The following is a 21297-nucleotide window of genomic DNA, read 5'->3' as shown; positions in this document are numbered from 1 at the left end:
GAAACTGGTTTTTACATTTCTTTGCCTATTGTAGGGAATGTTGCCTCCACTTGATGCTCCACATCATCTGTGTAAGCATGAGTGGGCTCCCTACCGGGAAGGTAAAGTTTGGCTGCTGCCTTTTGTGATTGTTATAGGTTTCATACTAGGTCTATAATTGTTAAAAGGTGAATTGTAGGAAGGATAGATGCGGACAGATAAATTGATATGCTTTTTAAATTTAAAGAGCTTGGATGTAATTTGTATGGGGAATTGATTGGAAACTGAGGTTACAGGCTTTTATAAAGAAATGATAAGGTTAGGTTAGGTTCCAGATTGTTAGGAACTTGGGTGCAGTTTCTATGGGGAATCTTAGCAATCTGTTGCCTACTAGAAGACATGCTTGATCAATGGTGAGCCTGAATTGAATATTTGCCTGACTTCATTTGTTGCGATAACTTTATAGGTGTCACACTTGAGGAAAAACCCACAAGCTCTGTGGGAACAGTGGTCGATGTAGGTTTAGATAAGGTATGTCTGTTCTTGTGCGAGTGTGACTCACTTTAACTTGCTGCCTGCATAATTTCTTTTCTTTTTAATCAAGCGGCAAATTTTAACCTTAATAGACAAATTTTAATGATAGCTATCAACTTATTTGACCACATACTGGTCCTTAATGGCTATATTATCCTGAAAATCTTCTTGTTTGCCCCTTGAAGTTGTTAATGGCTTACGGTTATTGTCTTTTTTCTTTCGTACTTTTGGCTCAAACTTCTTTTTGAGCATAGAAGTTATAAATGGAAAGAAATTAAGTCTTTTGATGAACATTTAATTCTTAGTTGCTAATTTCATGCTGTTCAATTATTGCCATTGCCATAAATTTTTTTATAGTATCAAGCACTAAAAAGATTTTCATATAAAGCTGGCAATGGGAAGAATCATATTTGCTCTGAATTATTTTATTGTACAAAGTTGTAGTTTCCTATTTTGCATTCAGAAAGCTCAAACATGACTTAAAACTTATATATATATATTCTCTTGTTTAGATTAAATTTGTATACTAAGGAGTGTGATACTGATATATTACTTATGAACTGGTTTGGGCTATTTCATGGTTCTTTATGCAGAATGTTGTGGTTGATCAAGCACTTGGGCCTGGAAAAAGAGTTACCGTTGCAATGGGAACTAACCAAAACTTGGATTATGGTAATAAAATTGTTCTTATACTATTTCATGTTTCATGTTTCATTGTCATGTAATTATTTTTCTGAATTGTTTTTCTGAATTTAGCTGATTGCATTGATTGTTTTAATTCATAGGATCAGTGATGGACATCATTCAGCTTCATTGTTTAGTTTCTGGCATTGGTGCTCATGACATAGGCAGAGTAAGTAGAGATTTGATCATCTTGTATCTTTATACTCACTGCATTTTCATTCAATGGTATATTGACTCATTGATATAGATTTCATGTTTCGTTTAAAAGCTAGTGATTGATCACCTGATTTCTGATTTTTATTAATGTTAATCAGAAAGATTGTTTTTTTCTTGTAACTTAGGCTTTTATGTTGATGTAAGACTAGGTGGTTAGTATTTTCTGTGCATTGTCTTTTAGAATTATATAACTTTGATCTCTAGTGGTCTCAATGTCAAGGTTGTGACCAATGCAAGACAAAATTTATCTAACATTATAGATGTGCTTTTCAGTGACAGGGTTTAATGAATTGTAGTATAAGTAAGGCAAAACCTAGAGTTTAAGCTTTGACTTTAGAAATTTGCTACTATCAGGGGAACGAAGACAACAAATAGTGTAGAGGGAATAAATGGCAGATTCCCTTCTGCTGAAAACGAGGAACAAGTAAGCTTTTAATTTCTTCTGCTGAATGCTTGCTTTATATTGTAGTTGAACTAAGATCTTGAGGCAGTACTGCAACTTGTCAACAAATATGCCTTCTGGTTTTTGGTGCTTTAGAGGAAACATGTGCTCTTGGCAATTTAGCCTTCCTGGAGAGGTAAATTACTTTTGATTCATTGTGATTTTTTAGCAACCTTACCTCATGGCCTTCTATTTCCTGATTTATCAATGCATCATATAAATCCAGAATTGGCAGAGATTGCTTTTTCCCTTAACTTGTGGAATGGACACATGAAGTTGGAGGTTATTTTCAATGGCAACTTTGGATAGTATTCGTTTTCCTGCTAGATTGGTGAGCTATTTTTTTTGAAGTGAAGAATTGGTTTCATGGAAGGCTAATTGGAGTTGAGAGCAGGGTGAAAGAGATATTGTATTGGCTTGAATTTCTTCTATTGAATGCTTGCTTTATATTTTTAGTTGAAGTGAGATATTGAGGCAGTACTTCCGTTTAATTCAGAATTGTTGTAAATTCAATCGAGTTCTTGATGATAATTCGATATTGTTATGTTTTTATTTTTTATTTTTTAGAGTTCAATTCTTACTCACTTATTAAATTTTATTAGTTATAATTATTTTAAATTTTATTAAATCATATATTTTAATTAAAATATATTTAATATTAATTATTTCAAATTATTTTTTATAGTACCATATATTATGATTTGAGTAAATTCATATAAGAATATTAATTATTAAGAATTTTATTAAATTACATATTTTAATTATAATATATTTAATAATAATTATGTTTAAATATGATTAAAATATTTATTATTGATAATAATAATCTTATTAAAATTTAAATAACAATTATAATAATCATTTACCAAAACAAATTTATACTAAGGGTATTCTAGTCATTTTAGTTTTTTCTACCATACTATTACACCTCTATTCCATTAACCAAACACAATATTACTATTACACTTTTATTCTATTACATTCAACTAAATAGTTGATTTGCTATTATACCTCTAATCCAATACAGCAAACCAAACACACAAACACACAAGTAAAGCTCGCACCAACTAGTAGTGTGGATTTAAAGTGCAGCTGCATTCTATTTACAGGCAAAAAGAAATAAAATCAGAAAATGTTGACGCTTTTCTTCATTTCCTTATTTCTTATTCTCGTTCTCTCCGCTCTTCTCTTCAAGTTTGCCATTTCTGATGGTAAAGTTGTCTAAGAAATCCTGTTATAGTTTCATTTTCTTCTTTGGTAGCATTTGATCTAATTCTCTCAATTTTGTACCTCTTTGTTTTTATTTTTTTTGGAATTTTCTTATACACTTCAGGAGATTTTACTTTACTATCTAGAAGGCATGTAAAGCGTGAAGAAATTGAAGATAAGGTAATTCCTTATATATTATTTCTGAAAGTTTAAGCTTTTTTTATTGTTTTTTGGGGTATTTATATATTTTTTCCCCTCTTTCCTTTTCTTGAAATTGGATAGGTTGTGTGGATTACTGGAGCTAGCCGTGGGATTGGTAAAATTTCTAATAGTATTTATTTATTTATTTTTGTTCATTTCCTAAATTTTGCTACTTGTTTTGGGTTTGTAAAATTAATTCATTAAATTCAATTCATAACAATATGGTTTGAGGTTGTTTGTTAATTTTTTCCTATCTTTGATAATTATATGATTTTAGACTTCTTTTTGGGACTTAGAGCATATATAGTTTACTCATGCTAAATAACCATTTCTATTGTTTTTTTTTTGTTTTTTTTTTGGTTATATAAATTGTTCCAAATATTGAAGAAACATCTCGTACCTATCATTGATATATCTATACAGTTCCAAGTTCCAATAGAAATCATGCTTGACTTTTAGGTATAAGAAGTCAGCTATTTTTCTGGTCTATAGTAATAGACTAATGGTTCAAGACTTTGAGTTAGTTCTTTCTTTTTTGTCAATAAATTACCAGAGAAAATGTCAGGGAAGGTGGTTTGAGTTATTGCCAAACCTAGATGCAGTGTAATGCTGCTTGGCCAGTTGGTAAATACCTTCAGAACGGCTCAAATAAATACAATCTCTTTGGTAAATGATGCCTGAATAGAACTAACAGGGTGAACGGACCAGAGTTTTTGTGACATCTTGAATTGTCTTCCTAAAATAAAAAGGGATTAATAGATAGTTTATCGTACCTTAAATCTTGCACATTAGATTTACACTTTTAGTGGTGCAAAAATCTATGCTTTTTCCATCAAAATAGATTAGGGTTCTGAAATTAAAGGCTATAAAATATGTACCTTAATTTTAATGTTGATATAAAGCACACATACTAGGGTCTAGATAGATAACACGTGGAGGTTGTGTATGGATAGCTTACTACTGACAGAATGCTCACTCACCAATTTAAAATCAATAATTATGTTATATTATAAATTGTTGACTACGACAAGTGAATCTGAGGGCTTGTTTAAATTTCAAACACATTTTAACAGATTCTTGGATAGTCTTATTCCGTGAAGAACTGAAAATGTCTTTTCGTTCATCTTGTTTTATGTCCCACTTTTATAAATACTATGTTCTGCCGAATTTTAGTACAGGATGACAAACCTTATTTGAATGTTGCAATTAAGTTCTTGCCCTACTTTTAGGAGGTTTCCTCTATTGATAGCTTTTGCCTTTGAGGGATTTTTGAGCTGTGTTCCCTTTGTTGATTGTCTGTCTTCTATGATGTGGCATAGATTTTCTTTTATTGTTTTGCAGTTGATTTGCTTTGCTGTTTCACATTTTTGACACATTCTATTTATAATGGTGTGTTTAGGAGAAATTCTTGCTAAACAATTGGCAAGTTTAGGGGCCAAACTTATTCTTTCTGCACGAAATGAAACTGAACTGGAGCGAGTTAGGAAACAACTTACTGGTATGCCTGAGGCCTGGGTCCTAACTTTTAATTTTTAATAACAAATTTAAATTTATTTCCTAGTTGGCTCCTCTTTAGTATATAATATTAGTATGCTTGCAGGTAAATATGCACCTGAACAGGTAAAGATTTTGCCCCTTGATTTGACATCTGGAGAGGCTACACTCAAGGAAGCTGTAGACAAAGCAGAATCCTTTTTTCCTGGTGCTGGTGTTGATTATATGATCCACAATGCAGCTTATGAGCGTCCTGTAAGTGTGCACAACCTAATTCTTATTAGAGATTCATCAGTCTTCTAGACTGCAGGATAGAAATATGTGCATTGAACTTAAGTTTTCTAATGCTAACCAGGTTTCTTGAAACGAATGAAAATAGAATAGTAAAATTAAATAAATCATTAGGATGTCTGCTGAAGTCCACAGTATTGGCCTTTTTCTTCTTATTTTGGTTGGGAGGGGCAGCAATTGAATATTAATATTTAAAAAGGTGGTATTAAGTTTTGCTCTGTATTTAATTATTAATCATCATATTTCAAACCTTTTACTGTTGAGGGTATCTATTTTCTCTTCAGTTGCATTGAAAAATATTTAATGCTTTTTCTTTTGCCAGTTTGTTGAAATAAATACTTTTACTTGATAGATGTTTCTGTGGTGTCAAAGTGATAGATGCTTACCCCTTTCCATCCTGCTCCAAACCAAAAGAAACAGGTTTTTATCACTTTCCTTAGGGAGTTAGTGTAGGAATGCTAATTTCCTTTTTCTGACAAAAAGTCCACATCTTTAATCCGTGATTACAATTTACAACTGCTCCTGCTAAGTATTCAGACACCATCTGCATATGGATTCCGTGGAACTCTTTAGGATTATGGTTTTATTAATGACAAGGCATCTTATGTAATTCTCTTAAACGAACTGACTTGTATTGATAGTCAGTGCATGATAGTACATGATATTTTGCTATAATATTTCTAGAGATAGTTTCATAGCTGTTTATTTGAACAGTTGCATCTCAAGCATAGAGTGCCTTTTCCTATGCTGTTTATTGTTATTATTATTGTTTTTGTCGTGTGCAGAAAATAACAGCTTTGGATGTAACAGAGGAAAGCCTTAAGGTATGGCGGAGTCCTTGTGCAATAGTAATTTTTAGATCTAGCTGATATATTTGAAATTCCATATGTTGCTACAAAAATTCAAATGGTCATAGGTTTGCTGGGACAATATACGTTCTCAGTCTAGGTATCATGGAACATTACATATGGATTATATGTATAATTTTCTGTTGTCTTTAGAAAATAAATATTTCATTCTTTTTCTTTGCTACTAGGCTACATTCAATGTCAATGTATTTGGGACAATATGTCTCACACGACTACTGACACCTTTTATGCTGAGGAGGGGAAGAGGTCACTTTGTTGTGGTATGTGGAACTGAATAATATTTCACCCATAGAAAATTGCAATTATTTTCTTTTAATTGTAAGAAAAAGGGAGTTATGTGAAGACTAGCTCATCCTTAAAATATCGGATGAATTCATGATATTTTTGGGGCATTTACCTTGGCTTTATACTTCTGGAAAATGGTTGATCAGATGCTGCATGCTGTAAGTTTAATTGCCATTCTTTGCATTTTACTTTGTGATATAGACTTCTTCTTTCCCCTATTTGCTGTCCAGTTGCTTAGCATCTTATATGTTGATGGCATGTTTTCTGAGTTATCAAGAGCTGAAAGTAGAGTTATATGTTTCCTTTTCTTTTGATTTTAATCAATTTTGTTGTGATTGATGTTTGGTTTGATTGCAATCATGTGCAGATGAGCAGTGCTGCTGGAAAGACACCTGCACCTGGTCAGGCGGTATACTCTGCTTCTAAATATGCTTTAAATGGATACTTTCATTCCTTGCGTTCTGAGGTATGTAGAGAATCTTTCCTGATGAGAAAAGGAATCATCTCATTGCCTTGTTTCAGGTTCTAAGAAATGATTCTTGTGAGATCCTATGCTGAACTAGTTTTTTGTTTGTAACAAACCAATGGGCCATTTCATAGAAACTATAAAAATTTAATTGCCATCTGAAGGTCAACTTTTTCCTTTAGCAGGTTTAGTCATTTTAACATGTTTTTAGTTTTAAAAAAAAAAAAAAAAGGCCTACTCTATAGTTTCTGATGCTGTGGTTCTATCATTCTATGGTTAACATTAACATGTTGTGGGGATACAAACATGCTGTTAGTAATAGTAAATATCCTGAGTCAGAGAGTCATCCTGACTTAGTTCGGAACCAGGTGTTTAGAGATTAAAAGAAGTAAAACGAGTTTTAGAAGGCTTAACATTACTAGGAATTTGGTTTGGTGACGCAACAGTTTTTGAGTAGTGCATATGCTGATTACATGGATTTCCTATCTATAATTGATTAGGGAAATCATTGTTCCGTATAAACAAATTCATATGTGAAAGCTGAAAATTATTATGTAATTTGTTAGGGTTAAGAGTGTTATTTGGTTTAGTCATTTCCGTTTCTGCTAAAGCTTACTATTGATACAATTGATATTTCATAATGGTGCCACTGGGAGTAATTTCATCCTTTGCAAGGTTCCAATATGGGTTCTAGATATATTCTGAGTTATGCAATTGAAATATCAAATGGTACAAGGAGATTCTTGCCTTTCTTAAATTCACAATAAAAGTTCAAATTCCCTAGGATTTGTTGGTCATAGAGACAATTTTGACGTTGGATGCTGAATTTGGTGAAGTCTAGTCTACGTAGTATACAACGAATCTTGTATTTGAAAAATAATGGTCTTCTAGTTTGGACCATTTTATCTTTGCTTCTCTGTGTTATGCTGAGGATACTTTTTTGTGCTTTGAGATGTTGTCAACAGCCTTCTGAATGTGGAGGTCTCTTTGATTGAAAATTTGTACGTTGTTTTGCATGTAACATGGTAAATTGTTCAGTTCTTAGTGAATTGATTGATACTTTTTCAAATCTAGGAGTGGAAAGAGTGGGAAGGGGGCAATTTAAAAGAGATTGCAATTGAAAGCCTGGTAATGCACAGAAGTCCAACATCTCAGAGGGTTCAACTGTGATGATATGTTCTGTATTTCAATATTAAGTGCAATAAGGGTTACGCTAATGAATAATGGAAGAGTTTGTTTAAAGATTTGTGGTTTTAGCATAGTTTGTTGTAAGTGAATTTTTCAAGAAGTTTTTGGCTTAGAGTATTTTGACTGCAGCACGAGATTTGAGTTGAGGATTCCTTACACTCTTTTAGAGGTGGGCTAGTTTTATTAGAATTAAAGTTGTTTCGGGTTTCTTAGCTGTTAGGGAAGTTTGAAAACCTGTTAGAGTTTATATTGAAGGGACACTAACTCATGCGACTCCATGAAATGTGTGCATGGAAAGGGCATTGTTGAATGATAAAGGATGAAAACATTTTCTAACCTATCCCAGGTGTTTGGAAGAGCGAGTGGTTTTCTGCAGTTTATATGGCTAAGTTGATTTACTATTGATGACAACTTAAGTTTTTGTGTTTGTCAAAGGCTGTGTTTATTTATTTATTATTATTATTATTATTCCTAAATTAGTAAGGGTATAAAGTTTGGGTGACTTTACTTTTCCTACCTAAAAGAAAAAAATTGCCTGGTTGTAGACTTAGCGTGGAAGTTGTCAGCTAGTAACATATACCACAAATTATGTTTTGTTTTCTAATGGCTATCTGTCTCCTGCTTTTTTTTTTCCCTTTCTCTCATTCTTCCCTGTGGTCTTTTATTTTCTGGCATGCAGCTTTGTCAGAAAGGTATCAAGGTTACTGTTGTTTGCCCAGGGCCAATAGAAACATCAAATGGTTCTGGAGCAACTACTTCTGGAACTAAGGTTTCCTCTGAGGTTAGACCATTTTTTTCAACAATAAATCTTTTTGGTTCTCAAAATGTTTTTCAGTTAACTGCAAATTTGTTGTCTTCCCTAACACCTATAAAAGTCAGTTTTTGTCCCTTTTTCGCTGCTGTTATGCTATCACAAGAAGTGAGCAAGGTTGTTACATGCTTTCTTGTACAAATGAAAAGTTTTCCTTCATGTTCATGCCCTTGTTTTAGTATTGCGCGGTACTTGTGTAAAACATTTCTCAGATCCAATTGGTAGACACTGGACATGATTTTAATACTCTTTTTTTTGGTCTATAGAAGCGTGTGTCAGCTGAAAGGTGTGTCGAACTCACAGTCATTGCTGCCTCTCATGGTTTAAAGGAAGTTTGGATATCCTACCAGGTATTTGCGTGGTAGTTTAATTTCTTATCATTTGTTTTTCACTTTATGTCTAATGATGATCTTTTATGTTATGTGTCAATCCTTACAACTGGGAAGTATCGAACAGTATAACCAATAGCTGTACGCTATATGTTAAATCTAGATAAGCAATCCAAGGATAAGGAGGTTGGGGTTTAGTTGGAGTGACTCCTAATTTTGTCAAAAGCAAATATGTAGAATAATGTTTGGGGGAAATTAAAAATATTAGAAATATAAAAAATTAAGCATAATTGAAAAGAAGAAAGTATAAAGAAATCAGACACAATACTTGATACTAGATTTGCTACTTTCTTAAGGCACCTATGTCCTCTCCCTTAGTTTCGGTTGTTAAAGAGTCCAATCCATTATTTTTCTCGAGCTTTAGAAATAACTTTGGAGTCAAAGGTATAACTTCTGTAATCACTTAAATTTCTCAAGCTCTACAAGAAAAGTGTCATGTTGATTCTCTTTTTCTTAACTTAAAGCTTTTTTATGTTACTTTTTTATTTACTAATTCATTTTTTATATAATAACTAACTTAGCTTTCAAAGTTACGACATTTTCCATTTTTGCTTCTACCTTATATTTGAAGCAAATGAACACTTGGGCTTTTATTTTTAGTCAAATTAATCAGAAGTTAATTGAAAATATGACATGATCTTTAAATGCCTAACTTGGCCGTTAATTGTTGCCGTGTGATGGTTCACATGTATTTCATTGTTGATTTTGTACTAACTTTATTTTATATGCCACGTTAGTAAATAATTTGAAAATTCAGAATTTTCATAGTATTTAAAAATTACCAAAAACTAAGAAAGGAATAAAAACTCTTTGAAATTAAAAAAATATAAAAAAATACATTAAGGGTTTGTTTTGATGGAATTTTAAAATTGTAGATTTTTAAAACACATTATTTCAAAATGTTGTTTTTTGTGATTATTTTGTTTGAATACATAATTTTCTTAGAAAAATATAGGCTATTGAAATTTTATGAGTTAAAAAATGTTATTAAAAGAAGAAAAGTAACATAAAAAATATAAAATATAAAAAAAATGTGATATGTATATCATTATATTTTAATAATATAAACTATAAAAAAATATATTAGAATTACATGAAAATGATATTTTGACATTTAAGTTTTTTATTTTATAATAGGATCATGTGTATGAAATGAAATAGAATTATGATGAATATTGAAAAATCACTTATTGGGGTAGAATTTGAATAGCATTTTTAAGTTATTAAAATCCTATTTTGAAATTTCTTACAAATTTTGAAATTCTCTATTATTTTTATTCAAACAAGTAAATTTATTTTTGGAAATTTGAAAACTTTGGTTGTGTTACATATTCTTAGGAAATTAAATTAGGTTGTTTATTCCCTTTCTTTATTTACACTATATAAACATATAAATAAACTAACTCTAGAGATGAAATATAGGTAACTTTTCGTCAATCTATTCTTCTCTTGTTTTCGTTTTTCTCTTCTTAACCGTTAACATAGTATCAGAGCACCTTGACTTGATTTAGTGAATTTGTTGTTCTGAACATGAATCATTAGGGTATTTTTGGGTTATTTTTCAAAGTCATCTTTTGGGTACAACTCCGTCACAGGGAGGTGAGCCACCAGCTCGACAGCCAAACTGTTGATTTTGGCATCCAGGATCATGTGCCGCTAGAAGATCCAGGCATCCTCTTCACATGTCGGCACATGTGGGCGCATGGGGCAGTGTTAGGCCATCGACTTTTGTTTCCAATGTCAACTTGGTCCGATCATAGCCTAGTGGTTGGGTGCTTGATTGGTTGAAGGTTTGTGGGTTGTTTTTTGAGTTTTTGAGGTTTCACATTGTTTTGGTACTGTTGACGGGTACTATTTGGGTGTTCACGACCACTGTTTGAGTATTGTTCGAGTGCTGTTTTGGGTTGTTTGTAGTCTTTCCTTTTTGTGGGTTTTGTTGGCTTTCGTCATATCATGGTTCCCTTTGCTTCGTTTGCAGATCTAGGTAAATCTAATGCATGTTTTATTTCCTCCTCATCCAAATGATTTATCGATTTAGGAGCTATAGATCATATGTTAGAATCCCTATAATTAAGGATAGAAACCTTACCTTATTACTAGTAGTTTCCTTGTAAATAGAAATTAATCTCAGTTACTGATTCTTAGGAAATTAGGAAACGTTTCCTTTAAAATGATTATTCCTCTCTTTATAATCTGTAAACTAAAGCATTAGAAATATAACAGAATATTTTTCCTCTGAGTTTTTTCATGGTATCAGAGCTTTAGGATTCATTCGATCTTATTTTTTTCTCTAATTTCCCTTCTTAAAAATTCCTTCGATTTAGTCCTCCAATGGGTGATATTAATGAAAATTTCTCTGAAACTAAGACATCACAAATAACTCAAAATATCAATTAGGGAATCACTTAAGGTGAAATCAATTCCTCCCTTATAATCACCAATCATCGGCTAAATGGGAAGAACTTCCTGCAATGATCTCAATCGATTCTTATGGTGATTCGTGGTCGTGGCAAATTAGGGTACATCAATGGAGAAATTCCACGACCAACCATAGCTGATCCTACTTATGCCACTTGGGAACTCAACAATTCAATTGTAATGGCTTGGCTAATCAATTCGATGGAAGGCCATATAAGCCGCACCTATCTTTTTTTCAAAAATGTAAAAGACGTGGGATGCAGTCAAAGAAAACTACTCAGATCTTGGAAACGCCTCCCAAGTATTTGAGATCAAGCTTAAGTTAAAGGATATCCAACACGGAACACTTGAGGTAACTCACTACTACTACAATCTAAAAATTTTGTGGCAAGAACTGGATATGTACTATGAGGCATATTGGGGTGAAGGTTTAGAACACAACAGGTTTATGACCCATCTCAACAATGAACGTCTTTATGAGTTTTTAGCAGGATTGAACCGTGAGTTAGATGAGGTCCGTGGCCGAATTCTGGGCAGATCACCTCTCCCAACAGTAGGTCAAGCATTTGCAGAAGTTAGAAGAGAAGAAAAGCGTCGTCTTGTCATGATGGGAGAACCTAAACCTAGGACCCCGATTTCTAACCGTCCTACTGAATCCTCTGCTCTCATCTCCAAAGGTCCACAGCCACAACAACGTGCTGGAAATGATTCTGCATCAACAAGACCATGGTGTAGTCACTGCAATCGTGTTGGTCATACAAAAGAAAAATGCTTCAAACTCCATGGTTATCCTGAAAAAAAACAGAAGGATAATAAGACTGCCATGTTATCCTCTACTATTGCAGATGATGTTCTTGATGTTTGCTTAACCAAAACACAGCTTGAGACTCTCCATAAGATACTTGGTACTCCCACTACTCATGGATCTCTAGCCACTCAAGGTACTACCCTCAACATTGTTTTTGAATCTAATAATCAATCTCCTTGGATACTCGATTCGGGTACCTCCGATCACGATAGGTGACTCCACGTTGTTTCACACCTACACTCCTTGTCATAACAAATCCCGAATCCGCATAGCTAACGGTTCTTACTCTCCTGTGGCTGGAATAGGAGAAATACAAATGACAGAGAGTTTTTCTCTCAATAAAGTCCTACATGTCCCAAACTTGTCCTATAATTTACTTTCAATTAGTAAACTTACTAAGGATGAAAAAGTTCTTGCTAAATTTTCTGCAATTGGTTGTGTGATACAGGAGCAAAAATCGGGGAGGATGATTGGCACTGCTAAAGTTGATGATGGATTATATATTTGGAATAAAAACAGTACACAAGAGGGATTGGCTCTATCCACTTCAAAAGAGGACACTATTATGTTATGGCAACGTAGGTTAGGACATCCAAACTGAGTATTTGAAAAAACATCTTCTGCTGTTATTTCGAAATAAAAGTATTAATTCCTTGAAGTGTGAAATTTGTCAATTATCTAAACATACCCGTGTCATACCCATTTAAACCACATATTCAGTCCCAACCTTTTTCGTTAATCCACAGTGACCTATGGGGAGCCAGCCGAGTGAAAAGTATTACAGGGGCTAGATGGTTTATAACATTTATCAATGATCATACTAAGGTCTATTGGCTCTATCTACTCAAAGAAAATTTGAAACACCCAAAGTATTCCAAAATTTTCACTCAATGGTTCAAATCCAATTCAACTCTACCATACATACCCTCCGTACTGACAATGGGAGAGAATACTTTAACTCTGTCTTAAGTCCATACCTTTCTGACTAAGGCATTATACACCAAAGCTCTTGTCCTGACACTCCTCAACAAAACGGGATCTCTGAGAGAAAAAATCGTCATCTCCTTGATGTGGCTGAAGCCATAATATTCACCATGAATGTTCCAAAATACTTGTGGGGAGAAGCTGTCCTCACTGCCTGTTATCTCATAAACCGAATGCCATCAAAGATCCTCAATTTCCAAACACCTCTAAATACTCTTTCAAAGGCTTTCCCTCTATTTCATGTTCCTAATCTTTCAGCCAAAATATTCGGCTGTAAAGCTTTTGTCCATAACCATCAACCAAATCAATCCAAACTTGATCCTTGAGCCCACACCTGTATCTTCATTGGATATTCCCTTACACAAAAAGGCTATAAGTGTTACTCACCAACATTGCGCCGAATGTTTGTCTCTCGGGATGTTACCTTCTTTGAAAATGAACCATACTTTGCAGCATCTCATCTTCAGGGGGAGATTTTTAATGAAGATGAGACCCTTAATATTCTCCTCATTATACCTCTTGATCCTACTACTACTATCACAAACAAACCTATCCCAGATTTAGTTGTTATTTCCCCTGTGCAGCAAGAATTTAACATCGTCCTTCCCAATAACAATACCTCCACCGAAGTACAACAGCCACCTGATCAAGGAAAACAGCAAATACAGGTTTACTCCCGATGGAATCGTTCTCTTGAAACTGATACAGCAGTGCCAATTACATCTCCAACCGAGGGCTGTTCTGAAACAGAAGTTCCACCTCTGTCACCATCCATCTATCTTCCAATTGCAGTTCAAAAGGGTACAAGGAGCTGCACTCAACATCTTATTTCTCGGTTTGTATCCTATGGAAATTTATCTAAGTCTTACAAAGCTTTTGTGACTAATGTTGATTTTGTAAAAACTCCAAAAAATATAGAAGAGGCTCTTGAATCAGCTGAGTGGAGACAAGCCGTGATGGAAGAAATGAAGGCCTTCAAAAACAATGAAACATGGGAAGTCTCGGATCTACCTAAAGGGAAAAAAACCGTAGGGTGCAAATGGATTTTCACTACGAAATTTAAACCCGATGGTCGTATTGACCGATACAAAGCTCGACTTGTGGCTAAGGGATTCACCCAAACTTATGGTCTCGACTACAACGAGACGTTTGCACCGGTTGCCAAGCTAAACACCGTTTGGGTCTTCCTATCTCTTGCTGCCAACCTTGATTGGCACTTGACTCAATTGGATGTAAAAAATGATTTTCTCAACGGGGAATTAAATGAGGTGTACATGGATTTCCCACCCGGGTTTGAAGAAAACAAGGACCAAGTGTGTAAGTTGAAGAAGTCCTTGTATGGGCTGAAACAATCTCCACGAGCGTGGTTCAGTCGATTTGCAAAAGCTATGGCTAGCAGAAATTACATTCAAGGACAGGCAGACCACACCATGTTCTACAAGCACTCGGAAGAAGGTAAATGTTGCATCCTTATCATTTATGTCAACGATATAATATTAACAGGAAATGACTCGAGCGAAATTTTGAAATTGAAAGAATTTCTTGGTACAGAGTTTGAACTTAAAAACTTGGGGAGTCTTAAATATTTTCTTGGTATGGAGGTAGCAAGGTCGAAAAAGGTATCTTTATTTCCCAAAGGAAATATGTTTTTGATCTACTGTCGGAAGTTGGTTTGATGGGTAGCAAACTAGCCGAAACTCCTATGGAGTTTAACCTTAAATTGGGAACTAATGAGGATGGAGAAGAAATCGACAGGAGGAGATATTAACGTCTAGTAGGAAGGCTCATCTACCTATCTCACACCCGTCCAGACATAGCCTTTAGTGTGAGTGTTATTAGTCAGTATATGCATGCCCTGAGGGAGAAAGACCTGGAAGCTGCATATAGAATACTAAGATATCTAAAAGGAACTCCTGGTAAAGGCCTGTACTTCAAGAAGACTGTCAACCGAAGCGTGGAAGTCTACACTGATGCAGACTGGGCAGGTTCTATTAATGATAGACACTCTACAAGCGGCTATTGTAGTTATGTTTGGGGTAATCTCGTGATGTGGAAGAGCAAAAAACAGTCTGTGGTAGCACGTAGTAGTGCAGAGGTAGAGTATCCAGCACTATCTCATGGTATATGCGAAGGAGTTTGGATACAAAGACTTATGGGAGAACTAAAAGTGCCTTATATCAAACCTATGAAGATGTACTGTGACAACCAGGCTGCTGTCAGCATAACACATAATCCTGTGCATCATGATCGGACCAAACATGTGGAAATAGATCGTCACTTTATAAAAGAAAAAATACACTCAGGAGAAGTATGCATCACTTACCTACCTACCAGACAACAAGTTGCAGACATGTTAACTAAAAGTTTGAACAGAAATATGTTTGAAGAACTTATTGGCAAGCTGGATTTGATTAACATCTACACTCCAGCTTGAGGGGGAGTGTTAGAATCCCTATAATTAAGGATAGAAACCTTACCTTATTACTAGTAGTTCCCTTGTAAATAGAAACTAATCTCAGTTACTGATTCTTAGGAAATTAGGAATTGTTTCCTTTAAAATGATTATTCCTCTCTTTATAATCTATAAACTAAAGCTGTAGAAATATAACAGAATATTTTTCCTCAGAGTTTTTTCAGATCATATGATAGGTAATCTCAATTTTTTCTCTATCTTTTAGTCACAAAATTCACCTTCCCTTGTTACTATTGCTGATGGATCCACCTATAAAGTTGTTGGTTTTGGAAGTATTAACCTAATGCCTATCACCTTATCATTTATATTAAATTTACCTAACATTGCCTTTAATTTAATCTCTGTCAGTAAACGTACCCGTGACCTAAATTGCTCCATCTCGTTTTCTTCCCGATCATTGTCCTTTATAGGATCTTGTAACGAACAACACTATTGGTAAATGATGTGTATTTAATGATCTTTATATTTTCGACTCATGCATGGCTTCTCCCATTCTCTCTTCGATCGAAGCACATTATTGATTGAGACATCCTTCTCTTTTTTTGTTGAAGAAGTTATGTCCTTAATTTCAAGACCTACCTTTGTTTGAATGTGGAGTACTTCACTTTGCGAAGCACTGATAGAGCCCCTTGAGATCGAGATCTAAAAAACGAGCTAGTTTCACTTTTAAATTAGTACACTCAAATGTTTGGGGACCATGTTCGGTAGTATCTAGACTTGGATTTTGATATTTTGTTATGTTTGTTGATGAATATTCTCAAATGACATGGATATCTTTTATGAAAAATCGGTTAGAGGTGTTTTATCATTTTCATGCTTTTTGTGCTGAGATAAGAACTCAGTTTCTTGGCTGGATTTTGTGCAACGATAATGCTAAATTTCGACTCTTGCAAGGCCTTTATGACCAAAAATGAGATTCTTCATCAATCCTCTTGTGTTGGCATGCCATCTCAGAATGGTGTAGTTGAACGAAAGAACAAACATCTCCTTGAGACAGCTAGAGCTCTTTTTTTTCGAACTAAAGTAACAATGTTGGGTTGGTACTGTTTTGACGGCCTGCTCTTTGATCTATCGCATGTTCCTTGTACTTGATGGTGATAACATACAATGTTCTATTTCCTTCCAAGCCATTATTTCCTATAGAACCAAGAATTTTCTGGTGTACTTGTTTTACTCGAGATGTTCAGCCTCATGTCACAAAATCCTTAAAGTGTGTACTTTTTGGGGTATTCTCGTATTCAAAAGGGGTATTGATGTTACAGTTTAGACCTCAAGAAATATTTGGTGCCTATTGATGTTGCATTCTCAGAACAAATATCATTCTTTTCAGAAGAGATGCCTTCAAATCTTCCAAAACTGGGGGAGGAAGATGATTGGTTAATGTACACTGTCACTATTTGGACTCTTGCTCTGACAAGTCCATCGATTATTTAAGTTTGTTCCAGACGAAAAGAGACTTACGATACATGTCTGATGCCGATGTTTCCATCATCAGATCCAAGTGACCTTGACCTTCCCATTATTCTATGTAAAAGTAAATGCCAATGTACCTATTCTATTTTTAATTTTGTTTCATATAACCTCCTTACTCTTTAATTGAATCCCTAGATTTTATTCTATTCCTAAGACAGTTCGAGAGGCTTTGAATCATCCTGGTTTCTATGATGCGATGTTGGAGGAAATACATGCATTAGATGAAAATGGTATTGGAACCTAGTGGGTTTACTTGTTGGTAAACAGGCTGTTGGGTGCAAATGGGTATTCACTATTAAGGTAAATCCAGATGGCTTAGTGGCTAGACTTAAAGCTAGATTAGTTGCAAAAAGATATGCTCAGGCTTATGGAGTATATTATTCAGATACTTTCTCTTCTGTGGCAAAACTCACCTTTGTTTGTCTATTCATCTCACTAGTCGCTTTTCATAATTGGCCTTTACAACAAATTAGATATGAAGAATGTCTTTCTTTATGGGGATCTCTAAGAAGTATATATGGAACAATCGCCTGGGTTTTGTTGCTCAGGGGGAGCATGGAAAGGTTTGTCATCTGAAAAAAATCGTTTTATGGAATGAAACAAAGCCCTTGTGCTAGGTTTGGAAAGTTCAGTGAGATAGTTCTACAGTTTGGGTTGAAGAAAAAAAGTTGTGATCATTCGGTGTTTTAAAAACGATCTGAGGTTGGAGTCATTCTTGTAGTATATGTTGATGATATTGTTATTACAAGAAAGACTTGGGTCAATTGTAATTTTTGGGGATAAAAGTGTTGAGAAGCAAGAAAAGAATTTTTCTATCTCAAAGAAAGTATGTTCTTGATCTACTGGCAAAAATTGAAAAGTTGGTAGCTAAACCTTGTACTACTTTAATGATTCCCAACGTGCATCTTACAAAAGATTATGGTGATTTCTTTGATGACCCCAAGAGGTATAGTCGGATAGTCGGGAAATTTAATTATATCATTGTAACTTGTTCGAATATCGGATTTGTTGTGAGTATTGTTAGCTAGTTTATGTCCGCACCCATGGTCAAACATTGGGCAACCCAATGGGCATACTCATATCGAGTGTTTTGTAGATGCTAATTGGGTCAGATCTAAGATAGATAGGAGGTCTACTACTGTATACTGTGTTCTTGTTGGTGAAACTTAGTATCTGGAGGAGCAAGAAGTAGAATGTTGTATCTCGGCTTAGTGCAGAATTGGAATATAGGGTTATGACACAGTCCACGTGTGAACTTATGTGGAAAAGACATTTGTTAATTGAAATCGGGTTGTTGTATTCGTAACAAGCAAAGCTCGTCGCGATAATCAAGCAGTTCTTGAAGAAAATTTACTTTAAATGGAAATGTTCTTGAAACTATTATTGTTCTTAACAATTGGTATCAAGATTTGAGTTATATATGTTATTACCATTGATATTTGTTATATCAAATCTTGTATCAAACTTTGAATTTCATATGGTTGAATATTTTTGCAATTCATTCCAATAGCAGGCAATAGCAAGAAACAGGTAATATGTACTTGCAAATAATGGAGTCACAGTCTGAGAGTAACTCTTGGCTTTTTAAGTTGTATAATGGAGAATTTTATTTAGTTTTCATGCATGAGACGGGTTGTCAACGTTCTTCTTGTGCAAGTAGTAGGTGAGAACAAATTTTTATGTTTGTACTCTTTTCTTCAGCCTGTACTCGCGGTAATGTATCTGGTGCAGTACATGCCTACAATTGGCTATTGGCTCATGGACAAGGTATGGTCTGTCATTCTTATTTCAGTCCATTCCACGACATGATCTTATTTGTATGTTGATAGTCTCCCAAAGTTTCCATAAGACCCTGTAATACTTTTAACTGCAATTAAACTGTTGTTTCAGATCATGCTTCTTGTGATTAATTTCTCGAAACCGTTTCGAGGGTTTTGCTTTATAGTTTGCTCCTTTTGTCACTACTTCAGTTGTATTTGATTTATATGTTAATCTAATGTGAGTTCGTCTAGGTTGGAGGGCGTCGAGTGGAAGCTGCTGCGCAGAAAGGCAACACCTACTCGTTGGGATTACTTTTTGGGAAAAAGAAGGCAGCTTGATCTCAACCATCTTAAATCCTTTTTCTTTTTTACTTGTTAGGCTACTGGGATCACAGGATGTAAAGAATATCTTAATTTCTGTTGCAGACCAGATTGAGATCTTTACTATGTCACCTTACCAAGCTAATCTATACTTATCTGTAAAAGTTATCCCTAACAATGGCATTGCTCAATTTCAATTTTAGTGTTCAACAACCAATATTTGGTATTAAATGATTTTGAAACGTTATTTAGGGTATAGAATCTTTAAAGTATTTTGATGGATTAAAAAAAGGGTTAGAAATAAAAATGGATAGGAATAAAAAAGCTATAAGTTTATGGGTTGAAAAAGTCTTCAAACATTAAAAAAAAATCATCAAAAATATCCTCAAATTTTTTCAAAAAAAAAAATTATATATATTTTTTGCACTTTGGGTGTTTTAATTGTCAAAATGCACTTGTTAACTTTAACAGTTGACTATTAAAGTAAATTGTCCCTAGTTTTTTCAATTAAAGTCACGATGTTTCACAATCACGACATGATATGTGATAAAAAATGATTAAAAAATAAAAATCAATAAAAGTTATAAAATTATTAAATTTTAATAAAAAAATTATTAAAAATCATAAAAAATTATAAAAATATAAAAATATAGAAAAATAATTATACAATTTTATAAAGTTGTAAGAAAATTATAAAAAGTGTAAAGAAATACAAAATTTGTAAGAAAAATTATAAAAATTATCGTATCAAAAGAAACATTTTATAATTTTTCTACAACTTTTATTGATTTTTATTTTTATCATTTTTCGTCACATATTACACTGTGTTGCAACATGTGATGACTTTAATTGAAAAAAAAAGGGTTGGTTAACTTTAACGGTCAACAGTTAAAGTTAATGGTTAAAAGACTTTTTTGATGTATTTTATAGTTTTTTATGATTTTTATAAATTTTACAATTTTTTTATTTTTTTACTATTTTTTATAAAAAAATTCTAATTTTCAATAAAATTTAATAATTTTTATAAATTTTATAAATTTTTATTTTTTATATTTTTTTGCCACATGTCACGTAGTGGTTGTGACACAGGATGAGTTTAATTGAAAAAAAGTAAAGATAGTTAATTTTAATGGTCAACTCTTAAAGTTAATAGTCAAAAGGTTTTTTTGATACCTTTTGACAACAAGTACCTAATTGAGTAAAAAAATACACTCTTAAACCAAAATTATATATTCATGTTATATTTGTATTGTGCTATTTTTATTGCATTGTAGTAATATTCAAGGTATTCTATATAGAATTTGACATATTAATAATTTGTTTTACATAGATTTTGAGATGCTGATATATTTGTCATATTTATGTTTTTCATGTCATGTAATGTTTTACTTTTTGTATTGCATTTGCATTTCAGTTATGTTTATTAGATATTTCTATATATTTTGAAATGTTATAATTCTTTTTATGTGTATTGTCATTTACGTGAAATGTCCATGTTTTATTATCGTTCAACTATTAATATTTATATGAAAACACTATTTTTAATATCATGTTTATGTTGCATAATCATGTTAAGTTCAAAATTACTTTGATTGACAATTCAATAGTTCTCGGTTATGTGGAATTTTTGGTATAATAATGAGAGAGATTATTTCTCTGTATTAAATTTGATAATTTGACATTTATATATTGTTTTAAGGTTTAATATTTGATACATTGGTAGTGTATTTTTTTTTACAAGCAGTTTTAAAAAAAATTATCATGTGTATCTTTTTAAAATATTTGTTTTTAATATTTTATTATATCTTCATAGGACACTTGTTAAGTTTTTTACTTGCTTGTAGAGTTTAAAAACTTTACTGATAGTGTACCAAATATTATTCTTTATTTTAATAATTATAAATGAAAATATTTGGCTTATGGTAATTATTTCATTTAAATTTTAAGTTTCTTGACTTTTGACCCAGAGTAATCAATACATGTAGTTTAGGCTTAAGCAAAC

At 33.2% G+C, this 21297-nt stretch overlaps 1 protein-coding gene and 1 long non-coding RNA gene across 10 annotated transcripts; both read left to right on the top strand.

Moving 5' to 3' along the window:
* The first annotated feature begins 1038 nt into the window (after positions 1-1038).
* LOC107919639 (uncharacterized) lies at positions 1039-2391 on the top strand. The gene is made up of 3 exons (XR_001690405.2): positions 1039-1185; positions 1883-1991; positions 2082-2391. It is a non-coding gene; the product is annotated as an uncharacterized lncRNA (long non-coding RNA).
* A 465-nt stretch (positions 2392-2856) lies between these two features.
* Positions 2857-19512, top strand: LOC107920054 (dehydrogenase/reductase SDR family member 7). Of its 9 annotated transcripts, XR_005922861.1 has the most exons (14): positions 2897-3066; positions 3189-3244; positions 3347-3380; positions 4665-4763; positions 4866-5014; positions 5836-5874; positions 6087-6179; positions 6572-6670; positions 7745-7798; positions 8538-8639; positions 8936-9019; positions 12733-12866; positions 18916-18981; positions 19227-19294. XR_005922861.1 is itself a non-coding variant. In XM_041108905.1 (13 exons), the coding sequence occupies exons 1-13, from the start codon at positions 2988-2990 to the stop codon at positions 19311-19313; spliced, it is 1041 nt and encodes a 346-aa protein (XP_040964839.1). In that variant the 5' UTR covers positions 2884-2987; the 3' UTR covers positions 19314-19512. The 9 variants fall into 9 exon arrangements, 7 of the variants coding, with proteins under 7 accessions (XP_016705044.1, XP_016705045.1, XP_040964839.1 ...); XM_041108905.1 differs by lacking the exon at positions 12733-12866 and having other exon boundaries at positions 2884-3066; positions 19227-19512; XR_005922862.1 differs by lacking the exons at positions 12733-12866; positions 19227-19294 and adding an exon at positions 10654-10848 and having other exon boundaries at positions 18916-18976.
* Positions 19513-21297: the final 1785 nt, after the last annotated feature.

The sequence above is a fragment of the Gossypium hirsutum genome, chromosome D13 (assembly GCF_007990345.1).
Source record: "Gossypium hirsutum isolate 1008001.06 chromosome D13, Gossypium_hirsutum_v2.1, whole genome shotgun sequence".
NCBI classification, from domain to species: Eukaryota; Viridiplantae; Streptophyta; class Magnoliopsida; order Malvales; family Malvaceae; genus Gossypium; species Gossypium hirsutum.
Note: the sequence above shows the minus strand (reverse complement) of the source record. Positions and strands in the feature narration are given on the sequence as shown.

Excerpts from the sequence above, each read along its gene's own strand:
- LOC107920054 (XM_041108905.1), top strand. The coding sequence starts at position 2,988 with ATGTTGACGCTTTTCTTCATTTCCTTATTTCTTATTCTCGTTCTCTCC. Across the intron at positions 3,381-4,664 it reads TGGAGCTAGCCGTGGGATTG|GAGAAATTCTTGCTAAACAA; the intron begins GTAAAATTTCTA and ends TGGTGTGTTTAG. Across the intron at positions 7,799-8,537 it reads AGATTGCAATTGAAAGCCTG|CTTTGTCAGAAAGGTATCAA; the intron begins GTAATGCACAGA and ends TCTGGCATGCAG.